The 12,474-nt window shown below is 54.2% G+C and overlaps 1 protein-coding gene across 15 annotated transcripts in view; it reads right to left on the bottom strand.

Annotated features, from left to right (window-relative positions):
• Srcin1 (SRC kinase signaling inhibitor 1) overlaps positions 1-12,474 on the bottom strand; it is a 64,567-nt gene that overhangs the window by 34,830 nt on the left and 17,263 nt on the right. For 11 of the 15 annotated variants that reach the window (XR_005975605.1, XR_005975606.1, XM_041664004.1 and 8 more), the window contains 2 exons: positions 7,345-7,646; positions 4,489-4,587 (listed from right to left, as the gene is read on the bottom strand). Coding sequence is in view for 12 of the 15 variants with exons in the window: in XM_041664004.1 (XP_041519938.1) it covers positions 4,489-4,587; positions 7,345-7,646 (401 nt within the window). In the remaining 3 variants the exon portion in view is untranslated. Of the gene's footprint in view, positions 1-2,507; positions 2,769-4,488; positions 4,588-7,344; positions 7,647-12,474 lie in introns of those variants that run through there. The other 4 variants (XM_041664012.1, XM_041664014.1, XM_041664003.1 and 1 more) reach the window with 2 other exon arrangements.

The following is a 12,474-nucleotide window of genomic DNA, read 5'->3' as shown; positions in this document are numbered from 1 at the left end:
GTGGTAAGACCAGTCACACCCCCCTCAGCACACCACAGAGCCACAGAGGCAAGGACACCCATTCACACAAATACACAAACACTAGCAACAGAAATATAGACAAAATAGTCCACAAGGGCCAGCAAGATGGCTCAGTGAGTGAAGGTGCTTGCTGCCAAGTCTGAAGATCTGAGTTTGATACCTGGAGTCCATGTGATGGAATGAGAAAACCAACTCCCCCATGCTGTCCTCTGACTTCCAGACACACATGCCATAGTCAATGCATGTCCCCAACACACGCACACTAAATAAATGTAATTTTTAAAAATCAGAGCGATGTATGAAACACACAGAACTCAGAGAAAATGTTCTTTCTCTGCTCCCCTCTACCTGCTGGGTCAGGACATTTGTGGCACCTTTAGCCAGTTTCCAATAGCTAGGATGGCACTATCATTGTGTGTCGGGGAGTTTCCTGAACCAAGAGTGATAAAAGCTGTCCCATCCCTAATCCTGTCACCAATCTCAGCACAAGGAACTCAGGGTACCTGGTGCAGATGACTGAGACCCACTTGATGTTCCTAGGAGATGGATAGGCAAGACCTGGCTATACCCGCACTGGCCAGGCCTCACTGTGGGCTCCAAGCCTGTACAGACCCATCAGGCAGGACCTGAAAGGCTTGGGAGATAACAGGGTGGTGGTATCAGTGTCTGGGAAAATCATCCTAGCTCTGGGAAGGGCACGGATGGGAGAGAAGCTATGCTTGTGTTTGGGGGACGTGCAGGGGGACACTGTCATCTGGCCCTCTAACTTGCAGCTCTGAGTGTCATAGCCTTCTAAAGCAAGTCCTGCCTCCTTCCTTGGTCCTCTCTTCAAATGCAGAAAAGGGATCCTTTAAGCTGGCCCAGCAGGACCCAGGTACATGGTCTCCCAGCAACTCTCTGTCCTGGGAGGGGAAAATTGCAGTGGGAAGAAGCCCCTGGGGAGATGGGCCATCATCCACACTCGCTTCCAGGCATTAACCCATGGGACTGTCCCTGATGACAGAGTGCATAGGCTCCTCTGTTGTGCAAGAGGGACACCCGGTCCCTTCCCTGACCCCTTCCTAGTTGTAGATTCTTCAGCTGGTGTCCAACACGGTACCTGGTAGGGTAGCAATGCCCTCAACAAATCTGTAATGATGAATAACTGCCAATCAAACAAACCAAGCAAGGCCAGCAGGGAGCAGGTAGTCCTAAAGACTAGGCTTGGTCCCACTCCCTCCAATCCTGGCCCTGGCTTGCTCTGAGCCTTTTTCCTGAGAATGACAGGGGTCTAAAAAAACCCTGAAAGAGCATGGCGGTGCAGGCCTTTAATCCCAGCACAGAGGCAGGTGGATCTCTGGGAGTTAGAGGCCAGCCTAGTCTACCTGGAGAGCTTCAAGGCAGCCAGAGCTACATATTAATAGAGAGACCCTGCCTCAAAATAAATAAATAAATATTAAAAGGCAGGGACAGCAGGGACTCGGGGTCCCTTTTCTCTTCACTCAATAAAAACCTCACCAAAGCCAACACATCTCTAAGTACAGGGAGAACAGCTTTCCCAGAACTCAGTGAGCTGAGCAGGAGTGCTACTAGCAGGACCTGCTGCTGGTGGTGAGGGCTTGCGGGAGCTGGGGCAAAAACAGAAGTCAACCATCCCTCAGGACCAAGCTTTCAGTGATGGGGTACTTCCCCCAGGGAGCCCAGAAGTGGAGGAAACAGCTTTTTCCCTCTAGAGCTGAGGAGTTAACCCGGCACTCTTCACCTCTCCAGTACTTAGTCTTGGTTTCTTCCCCTAGCGGGCCCTCCTCCTCCTCCCACTCCAGCCAACCCTGGAGGGGCAAGAGATCCCATTGGGACCTTACCTCAGTTTCTTTCCCTTCCCCTGGGCAGGCGTCCTGGGGTAGGGTAGGTGTCCGCATGACTCCTCCTTGACCTCAGGCCCCAAGGGAGCATCTTCCAGAGGGGAAGGCAACCCAAGACTCGCACACCCTTCCTTAATCCCCAGACTGGCGCACACACCCACCTCCCAACTCCTGTGAACCCAAGTCCACGGAGACGCCAGCTCCCAGCCTAGGGCTACGCCACCGGCCACGGTGGCTGCCAGCCTGCAACCGCCAAGCCGCACACGGCCCTCCCCTAGGGGTTTGCAGCGACACCAGCGGCTCAGAGCCCTGCGGAGGCTGAGTGCGCGAGGAGGGGGTGCGTTGCGAGAGCCGCACGGCGCCCTGGGACGGGGCGCACCCGGGGAAGGTCATGACTTTCCGCGATTGGGGGAGGGGGCGCCTGCCGCATTTGGGGGCGGGGGGCCGACCCACGTGGAAGGCACCTGCTGCGGTGGGGAAAGGGAGGGGGCGTCTCTCCGAGATCGGGAACCCACTGCAGTCGCACGCCCCGCACCCCTAGACCAGTTCTCCAAATCGTGGATCGGGACTCGATCTCAAGGTCCCCGCCCCCTCTCCCACCGAACCCCACGCGGCTACTGAGTCCCCACCGCCTCTCACCCTTACCTGCGGCTACAGGTGCACGCGTGGAGCCTGGTCCCGCGTCGGGCGGGGGAGGGAGAACCGCCCGCTACTCCCACCCGCGCAGGCTCTCCCCTCCCCCGGCCGCCTCTGCAGCCGCCGCCGGTGCCCTTTGCTGCAGTGGGAGAGCTGCAGCCACCGAGCGGGCCCGGGCCCCGGTCGCCCCGGTAACCGCGACTCCACCTGGCGCCGCGCGTTGCGCTGCCGTGCGCATTCCCCTCTCGGCCCCCTCCCGCGGCGCGGCCCCGCCGGCGCAGCCACGCCGAAGAGAAGAGGCTGGTGGCTACGTCGCCGCGGTCACCCGATACGCCGGCCCGCCGCCCGGGACTCGGGTTGCAGCAGGAGGGAGGGAGGTTAGACAGCCTAGTGGAAGAGCGGGAGGGGGGAGGGGAGGGGCTGTGGTTTGGTCTAACCTTTGGTCCCTTCCCAGGATCCCCTTCACTGTACCCATCCCCAAAGGTCTTAGTTACCCCCACCTTCCGGGCCCTTAGCCTCCTCTCTGCCGCCCTTTTGCCCCTTTAATCCTTCCATGACTTAATCCCCCGACTGAATCGGGGAGGCCTAAGATGCCTATGCTTCCTTGTTGGCCTCTGATCCTGCCTTGCTGTGTGTGATTCTGGTCCTTTGCTGGGTGTCTCTGTGCTTTACAAAAAAATGAAGCTCAGACTTCTCCCTGGTGGGGAGGAATGTGATGAGCTCTATCCAAAGATGACAAGACGCTGTGCGTATTGTGGAGCTCTAAGACGAAGGTCCCCTACAAACTCTCCTTTCTTCCCTCGGAGCAGAATTCCAGACAGGCAGACAGACCTGAACTTCACCACGGGGCACAACTCAGCCCACTCTAATCCAGCCTCGTTCCTGCCGTCTACCTTATCCCTATCCCACACTCGACCTAAGGGACCTGAGGCACCAAGGACCTGCCTGTCCATCCTGTGCCTGTCTGCAGTCCATCACCATGATTGTCCCAACCCTCTGTCTGTGGTCTCCCCCACACACTGCCACTCGGCACACCTCTCTATCATCTGTCATCATCCAACCTTGATAACAGGCTCACCCCCTGCTCCCTTGTTCCCCAAATCCAGACAAAATGAGGCTTAGAGCTGGGAAGGAAGTGGCTCCATACCCTGAGAATGATGCCCAGTGTGCTGAGCTGTTACTAAACACGTTCCTTCAGTCCAGGTGCCCCAGCTCTAGATTCTCATGACATCCTTGTCTGTCACAATACCCTTTCATTTCATCTTCCTTGGAAAAGCCAAGCTTTGGCCCACTCTGGTGCATGAAGAACCAGACCTCTTCCATCCAACGACCTGGCAGCTCCTGCCCTCCTCCTACCTACACCATAACCAGCAAGTCCAAAATCCCTGGCTCCAGGTACGGCGTGGACTCCTGATCCCTGCCCCCACGTCTGTTATTTCTCCCCTGGCAATGCCCAGGCCTGAGCTGGGAGCATATGCTAAAATCTATCCTCCTATCAGGGAAAATGAGGCTCGGTGAGGAATGGGGAAACAGGCTCAGAAGCAATGGCTAGACCCCTAGTTCTTTTTAAAAATTATATGAAGGGTGAGAGAAAGACACCACACAGAACTTCCTGGTGGTCAGAAGGGGGGGGGGGGCAGGCTCTACTAGGAACAGAAGAGTCGGGCACAGAAAGGGCAATAAGATGAGAATAATAAGAGGTTCCTAAAAGCCCAAGAACAAGAGTAGGTCCTCTTGTTTAAAGGAGAGAAACAACTGTTTGTTTGTTTTTAAAGCATAACTATCCCTCAAAAGGGATAGGTTTGAGGAGGCGATGGTAAGAAATCAGTCAGGGGAGATGTGGATACGGGGTATGGAAGTTTCCTGATAATGGAGGGTTCATACATAGAAGGGGTGCGAAATAAAAATTATCAATGTCCCCCCCTACAAAAAAAGGGTCTCCCCAAAGCCAAGCTCCGCCATGGATTTTGGAGGGAGATGGCTGGCTCACCTGGGCAGGCTGGCCAGCCCCGGAGGGGGTGGAATCGCCGTGGAGGTGGGAACAGAGGGAGCTGAGGAGGCACACAGGGTCCACGGTCCAGCCGCCGACCTGTGTGTGTGAAGCAAGGGGACACCCCATTAGGGGGAGCGGGCAGGAGCCGCTGAGGTGGGACAGTATGGGATGGATGCTCCCAGGGCAAGCCCTGGCACAGGGAAGAGGGCCAGAGTCATGGAGGTGGGCTCTTCACAGCAGCTGGTACTCTATCAAGGGCCCCAAGTTTATCTGCATGTCTGTCTATCTTTCCTCTGACAGAACAGGCTTTCACCACTTGATAGAATCCTGATTTCCAATTCCCAAAGCCTCCCTGCACAATCCTTCTCTCCTTCCCAAGGAGGTCACCTCGGACCTCACAATGATGGGATCAGTGGGCAGGAGTGACCTCACTCCTGTTGTCTATGCCATCTCTGGACCCCAGGCCACCAGACTTGACTCCTCTGAGACTGTTTCCTCCTGCCTCTGGTCCTCTGGCCCCTGACACTTCTCTCCAAATGTTCGCCCAGCTCCACACCATTGCTGTACCATGCTATGGTACTTTGTTCAATTGAAAGGGCCTTGGGTCCTGACACTGAGCCTCTAAGGGGGCAGATGAGGGCAGGACAGATGAAAGGCATGAACCTGAACATGACTGAGCTTCCATTCACTCCAGAAGTATTTGCTAATTACTTGCTGAGTGTTCACCAGGCTCCACCTACCAATGCACATGAATGTTCCATGCCAGACTCGGTACCTCTTGAAGCTTTTCCTGCTACACCTCCCAGAAAGGTGTGTAACTAGGGTGCCCAGTTCCTCACCATGCCTGGGCTCCAAACCATTGAAAATGGACGCTATTTCTTCTTACCTCTGCCCAGACCCACCAAGACTTCTGAAGCATTGGCACCGTTTGTCCCACAGCCCATCTCTGACCATCGTATACTGCTTTAATGCCCTTTCATGCCCCACTCCCATTTCTGTCTCCGTCTTGACTGCTCTCAGGTCTCCTGAAGCCGGTGCTTTGGAGTACAGAAATGTATGTAAGGGATCCAGCTGGCATCCTAGGAAGCTCCCTCCCAACTTCCCACCCCACCCCTATGATTCTCATTCATTTCTGTTTCTTTCCCAGAGACTGACATCTATTTCCCTGTCAGTCAAGAATTCAATTTCAGTTTTTTGAGACAGGGTTTCATGTAGCCCAGGTTGGTAGCTGAGGATGGCCTTGAACTTGATTATCTTGCCTCCCCATCTAGAATGATGGGATTACAGGCGCGCAGCAACCAAGACAGACAGTTTGTGCAGTGCTAGGAATCAAACCCACAGCCTCCTGCTACCAGGCTGGCCCTTAGCTGTGTCCTTTTCTGTCATTCCCTTATGGCTCCAGACAACCAACAACCCTTACCTAGTCCCCCCTGCCCCTCTGTCCAAACTCCCCTTTCCTTCACTTCCTCCTTCCCCTGCTCAAGCCTCCCGACCCCCAGAGTCAAGAACTGTACATAACAAATATAACTCTCCTGTAATCTGCTGGCCCACCCCACTCTGGTACCACATGTCCCCCTGAACCCACCCCTAGTCTTCTGTACCACCCAGAAGGACTTGCCATGCTCCAAATCGACTCAGGTTCATGTGCTTCTCCAGCACCCTGCAGATACAGCATTCTCTACCTCTCTTCAAACCCTTAGCTTTGCTAGGCTTCACACAGGTGCCGCCTCCATAAGGCCTTGAAACTGACATCCCTCATCCTAAGCCCCCTCCCAACTGACCAGGACCCTCACACAATGTTTTATCTTCTCTTTCCCCCAGCTAAGGGGGTCAGGGCCCTACATGAGTCTAAAACCCCTCCTGATCCTCACCAACCTGAATCCTGCTCCCAGGGGGACTCTGGAGTCTAGAAAATGCAAAAGCCAGACTGAACTAGACAGAATGTCTGGGGGACAAGCAAGGTCCCCAAAACATGACAGTGTGCCCTTGATCTCTGCGATAAGGGGGCATGTCCCTCCTCTGATCCCTAGTCACACTGAGTAGCACCTGAAAAAGGAACTGTGGCCCAACAGTCCTCAGTGTGACTGAAGGACACTGGTGAGTGGACCCCTGTGCACCTTCTCCCAGAGGGGACAATGCTGAGATTCCCAGAGATGGGACACAGCAGCCATAATGGCCCCCTTGTCAATGCAGGCCTAGACATAGAACGCTAGTCCTGAGAGAAGGAATTCAGAGCGAAGCTAGTGCTTGGGTGGAGAGGGACATGAAGGAGTCCAGGCTGGGGAAGGCTGAGAGAAGCCACCCGTGCAGGTCCTGGGCCAGAGGCAGAGGCCCAGCCTCTCCCTAAGCCTTTGGGGGTGCAGGAGAGAGCCAAGGCACACACAGGCTTCCGGCTCAGTCACACGGCCAGTCTGTGTTCTCAAAGGAAGTAATGTCCCCAGTTCTGAGTTCTGTTCAGGCTAGGACTGGGGAGGGGTTAGACCCAGCCTTCAGAAGCCCCCAAGCCTGAGAGAGGTGTCATGGCCAAGCATTTCAACTGTCCCATGGGTCCAGGCCCAGTGCCCTCAGCACCAAAAGTGTCCCTTCTCTTCTTCAGAATCATCCCTTTGGCCTCCAAGACACACACCTTCCAGCCCTTCTTCCCACATTCTGCCTAAACCCATTCTCCAACGTGTCAAGCCGATGGCAGGGACCTGGAGACTAAGCCCCACTTCTTTCTCCCCCAGACTCCAGGAAAGACCAAAGAGAACCACGGCCCAGGGAACAATACTCCCCAACTCCAGGCTGACAGCTCTGCCCAGCCATAAAATACTGGGTGATCACCTAGAGATCCCAGCCCCTGCTCACACTCACCTGCTCCCGCATCCTGTCCTGCTGACCTCGCAGGGCCAGGGCATGCTGGGGGTACTTGCTCTTCAGATGGTCCATGAACGCATCTCGCTTGCGGTCAGCATCCGCCTTCTGGAGCCCGCTGAGCGCCTCCAGGCTCTGGGCAGCAATCACAGTGTGCCTCCGCTCGGAGGTGTGCACCAGCCCCACATTGGAGAAGCGCCGGCCCCCGCTGCCTCCGCTGCCCCCACCCCCCAGGGTCCGGTATTCCCGAGGGTACTCGGCATCGTCGGCAGACAGCATGGGGGGGCTGCTCCGCTCCGGATCTGCGAGAGGGGGAGAGGATCTAAGGTCACCAGAATGCCATGCCGAGGGGTCTGCCCATCTCAACAGGGATCCCTGTGGGGCAGGGCAGGGCCTGACGAGGGCAGAGGGACCTTTGGGAGAGGAAAGGGGGCAGAGAGTATACGAGGTGAACCTAGAATTCCAAGTTAGGGGTGAGGAGCAGGTCCTGGATGCAGGTTGCTCGTTGGTGGGCTTTGGAGCAGGCAGGGGAAGTTGATGGACGTGGGGACAGGGAGAAGGGAGAGGTATTGGAGGTGTCCTGATCACTTCTTTAACTACATACTCGGTCCCTTTCCTAAAGACAGGGAAATGAGCCATACTGTGGTCTAGAACACTCTCTAAGGAGAGGCTGGGGCTATGAGTGCCTTCCTCAGACCTGCACATCAGGGCTGTATCCTCCGGCTGGGGCTATCTAGGACAGTGACCAAGGAATTAGGAGGGTGGGGTGAGGGCAAAGGTCAGTCACAGGGCTCCTTCCCAAGGATGGATAGAGGCCCAGAATCTGGGGCAGAGAGACTCCCTTTCCCTCCCTCCCTCCCTACACAGAGACAGACAGATGGACAGACAGTAAAAGCTGAGCACAGAGAAGACAGAGATGGACTAGGACAAACTTAAGAAAAAGCAGGCAGACAAAACAGGTCAGCTCTCCGCTCCCCTCTCTGATCCAAGCTCTCCTCCCAACATTTATGCAAGCTCTAGACCCAGAAGTGATGCACAGGGGACAACGGACAAACAGAAGTGGGCGGGGGAGGCCAGGGGAGGCCGGGGGTTGAGGTCTTCACACTCTTAACACCCTCCCAAGTTCCCTCAGCCTCCTTTTCCTCCCTGGCACTGCTTCCCCTCTCCCTTACCCCCAAGGAAAGCAGGCCCTGCTGGGTATCCACATCAGTCATGTTCCAGACAAGGAATACAGAGTTGCCTGCCTGCCGTGTCCCCCAGAAGTTACCCCATTGAGAGCCAGCAGTCTCCATACCTCCCACCCAAGCCTTCCAGTCCATGGAGTGGCAACCCCTAAGCATGACCTCAGCAGGACTGGAGCGTCAGGCCCCACCAGCTAGGCTTGCACTCACGTGAGCAACTGTCCCACTACCGAGAACTTCTGGAAGAACAGACTGGGGGAAAAAGAAGATAAGGGGCCGGGCGGTGGTGGCGCACACCTTTAATCCCAGCATTCAGGAGGCAGAGGCAGGCGGATCTCTGTGAATTCGAGGCCAGCCTGGTCTACAAGAGGTAGTTGCAGGACAGGCACCAAAGCTACAGAGAAACCCTGTCTTGAAAAACTAAAAATAATAAAAAAAGATAAGGTTAAGGTTGGGGATCCTGGGGCTCAACCAGGTTCACGAAAGCCACCTTCCTTCCACACAATGTTAATCAGACCTGCTGCCGGGCCACACCAGGTACCTGACATCCAACCACAGGAGGAAAGGAGAGGCTGAGCCACATTTCAAGACTAGCTAGCTCAGTGCCAATACACATATGCACACACACACACACACAGAACCTCCCACCACCACCAACATATGGACACTCCACCCACCAACACACACACAGAAGGGGTTGGGGGAGCCACCCTAACACATATAACACACTCTTCCAGGCTGAGGCCCTGGCATGTGCAACATAGCTCCAGACAACCCAGCCTCTCTCACTCAACCACAAGGACAACACCTCCCATAGGCACTTAAGTCATCGGCTTAGAAGGACGCCCACCATTGCCATGGCTCTCGACACTCCTGTCTGGTAGGTATTATTGTGGTCCCCATTTCAGAGAGACCCAATGACAAGTCTAAAGCTACAGGGAGTAGTAGAGGCCTGGTGTGACCCCAATGTGACTAGGTTTGCACTGCCAAACCTCCCCGGACAGATGATATTGTGTACTGAGCAGAGAACACTGATCACACAACACATTTGTCTTGATGGTCTGGTCCCATCCCCCACAAAGCTCAGGGTCTGAGTCACCACCTCCGACCTCCCAGGCACCCTTTAGTCATCACAGTTACTATCCTTTGTGAGGCTCCCCAAGTGAGGTCCAAACACACAGAGATGACTTTGAAGACATTACACCTATATCAATCTATATACGTGTGTCTGTATGTATATATTAATTTGGGGGGGGGCAGCCCATATATGGCGGTTCTGTTGAACTTGTCCATATTGAGTTTCATGGTCTAAGTTGATGAGGAGGACTGATCAGGTCTCTTCCTCAAGAGGGCACCAGATCTCATTACAGATGGTTGTAAGCCACCATGTGGTTGCTGGGAATTGAACTCAGGACCTTTGGAAGAGCAGGCAGTGCTCTTAACCACCGAGCCATCTCTCCAGCCCCACATATGACACATAGCTGATTTACTTAACTATTTTGTGTCTTGATATATAACTCAGGCTGGTCTCAATCTATGATCTTCCTGCCTCAACTGGAGCTGAGTGTTTTATACTTTATTGATTATACTTTTATTTTCATAAGAATTAGAAAAAAGTTTGAGGGAGGGGGCCAAATCGCTGGTTTTATAGCTCTTGTTCCTGGGGTGGTAATGAGATAAGCTTCCTCTTAAGTGTATACAGTCAAATTCAAAGTGAAGCTGTGTTCACAGAAGCAATATTAAATTGATACAAGGCAAACAGCTCCCTGATAACAGAAGAAACTGGAAAAGAAGTCTGCTGACTGAGTAAGGCTAAGCATACAGAGGCCGTCTTCCTGACAGCGTCGGACCCTGTGGCGAGCCAGGGTGACCAGTGAGTGAGGCCAGGCAGGATGGCCTGGGGAATATGGGGAAGCAGGCTGAGCACTCTGTAAGTGTAGACCCCCACCTCCCTCCTTCCTTCACTCACCCTTACTGACACCTAGAAGGCCACACCCTACTGAGGACAGGAGGGGAGACCTCCACAGCTAGGGCACTGGGCACTTCGGAGTCCTCCGTCTGTCCATGTGTGTTTTGCCTGGCCTTGTTGCTAGCCCTAACTCTGGACCCAGACCACCTCTTCTCCTGCCCCCTCTGCCCCAGAGGGCTCTGGACACACATGGACTTCACTCTGTCTCCAGAAGCTCTCCCCCCACCCCTGCTCCCCACACCAGCCCTCCTTCCTCACTGCTGGGAAGGCATCAGCATTTCTGATATGGGGGAGACAGTGTACTAGCCCAAGGCAGATGATGACCATGGGGAACACTAGGAGCTACCCAATTCTCCAAGGATGGTGATGGCAGGAAGGAGGAAGGGCTGGGATCTGAAAGGCTGTGGGATCTGTTTAAGGACTTCAGAGGCTTTGCTCAGAGAGTGAAGTAACCCAGGACCTGATGTCCGACTGGGTATATAAGGAACGTCTTTTTATAGGGCCTGGTGGAGCAGGGAGGGCCAACCTGGACTGAAGAGGGAGCCAGTTCAGGAATGATCAAAGGAGAATCATTTATATTCATTCATCCTTTTTCTCTATGTCTATTCCCCTGCCCCACCCCAACAGAGTTCCATATAACCGAAGCTGGTCTCAAACTCCCTATGTAGCCAAGGGTAGCCTCGATCCTCTCTTCTTGCTTCTGAGTGCTGGAATTACAGGAATGAGCCACCATACCTGATTTAAGCGGAGCTGGAGATCAAGACCAGGACTTCATGCATGCTAGGCAATCACTCTACCAACTAAGCTGCATCCCAGCACCTCGATCTTTTAGAGCCAGGGCACCGAAAGTTAGACTGTAGCCAAGCCACCTTCCCTTGGGTTGAATCAGCTTCTCCCCCAATCATTCATACATTCAGCCAAGCAGGCCCTCCCCTGATGAGTCAGGGGTCTAATTTGTAAACCGGGGGTGTTGCCCTCAAAACCCTGCCCCACAGGGGAGAAAGTGACAACGTTGGAGAAAGCATATCATTTCCAGTGGGAGACATTCCTGGAGGGGGATTACTGTTCTCCCCATTCTCTCTGAGCCAATCCCAGCCACCAGCACAGCCTCCAAGCTGCCCTGACTCTCTCTCCGGACTGCACAGTTTAAGGGAAAAAGCCAGGGTGATCGATGAGTCCAGTACACTGGCATCAGGCTCCAGGCCCAGTGACCAAATCAATGCTACTCAGGGATCTGGCTGCGGTTAGGTGGTTAGGCGGGGAAGAATACGGGGATGGAGGAGACAGCAGCAGAGGCCGGGAATTCAGCAAGTGGGGGAGGGAGGTTGGGCGTGCTGGGGGAGGGGTGTGGCACTAGAAAAGCCAGAGAGCCAAAGGAGGGGTACAGGGTCTCCCTTCTTTCTGAGGCACCTATATGTAAAAGGCCAACTATGATTTTTTTTTCCTTCCCCTTTTGGCTTTTTTTGAGACACAGTCTCCACATTTATCCTGAAATTCACTGTGTAGTCCAGGCCTCAAATTCAAAGTCTTGCCTCTGCCACCTGCACAAGTACTGGATTACAGGCATGCAAAGACACGCCGAGCTCTAAGATTCTTTTTTTTTTAATATTTATTTATTTATTATGTTCTAATGGGAAAGTCGAGGCAACTGGGTAGATGCCAGGGAGTTACAAAATGGAGCATCAGGACGGGAGACGTAGAAAAGGGCTCTGTCACCTCACTCAGCTCAGCCTGGGCAAAGGGAAGGGGAAGGTGGTCCCGCTGGGGAGATGGGAAGCAGTGGGCGCCCCCCAGTGGCCGGCTGTGATAGAGAGCAGGTGCTTCATAGAAACATTGTTACTTGTTCAGCAGCTTCCAGACCCTTCCCCCCAGCTTATTTATGGGCCTGATTTATTTTTACCCTCCACTGCATTCTTTCTCATGAGATCACTGTAGCTCATCAGAAGACTGAAGATCCCAGCATCTCAATGACATCCTCTC

The sequence above is a fragment of the Microtus oregoni genome, unplaced genomic scaffold (genome assembly GCF_018167655.1).
Source record: "Microtus oregoni isolate MIOR12 unplaced genomic scaffold, Mior012 000015F_ref0000493, whole genome shotgun sequence".
Taxonomy (NCBI): Eukaryota; Metazoa; Chordata; class Mammalia; order Rodentia; family Cricetidae; genus Microtus; species Microtus oregoni.
This window is presented reverse-complemented; position numbering and strand designations above follow the sequence as displayed.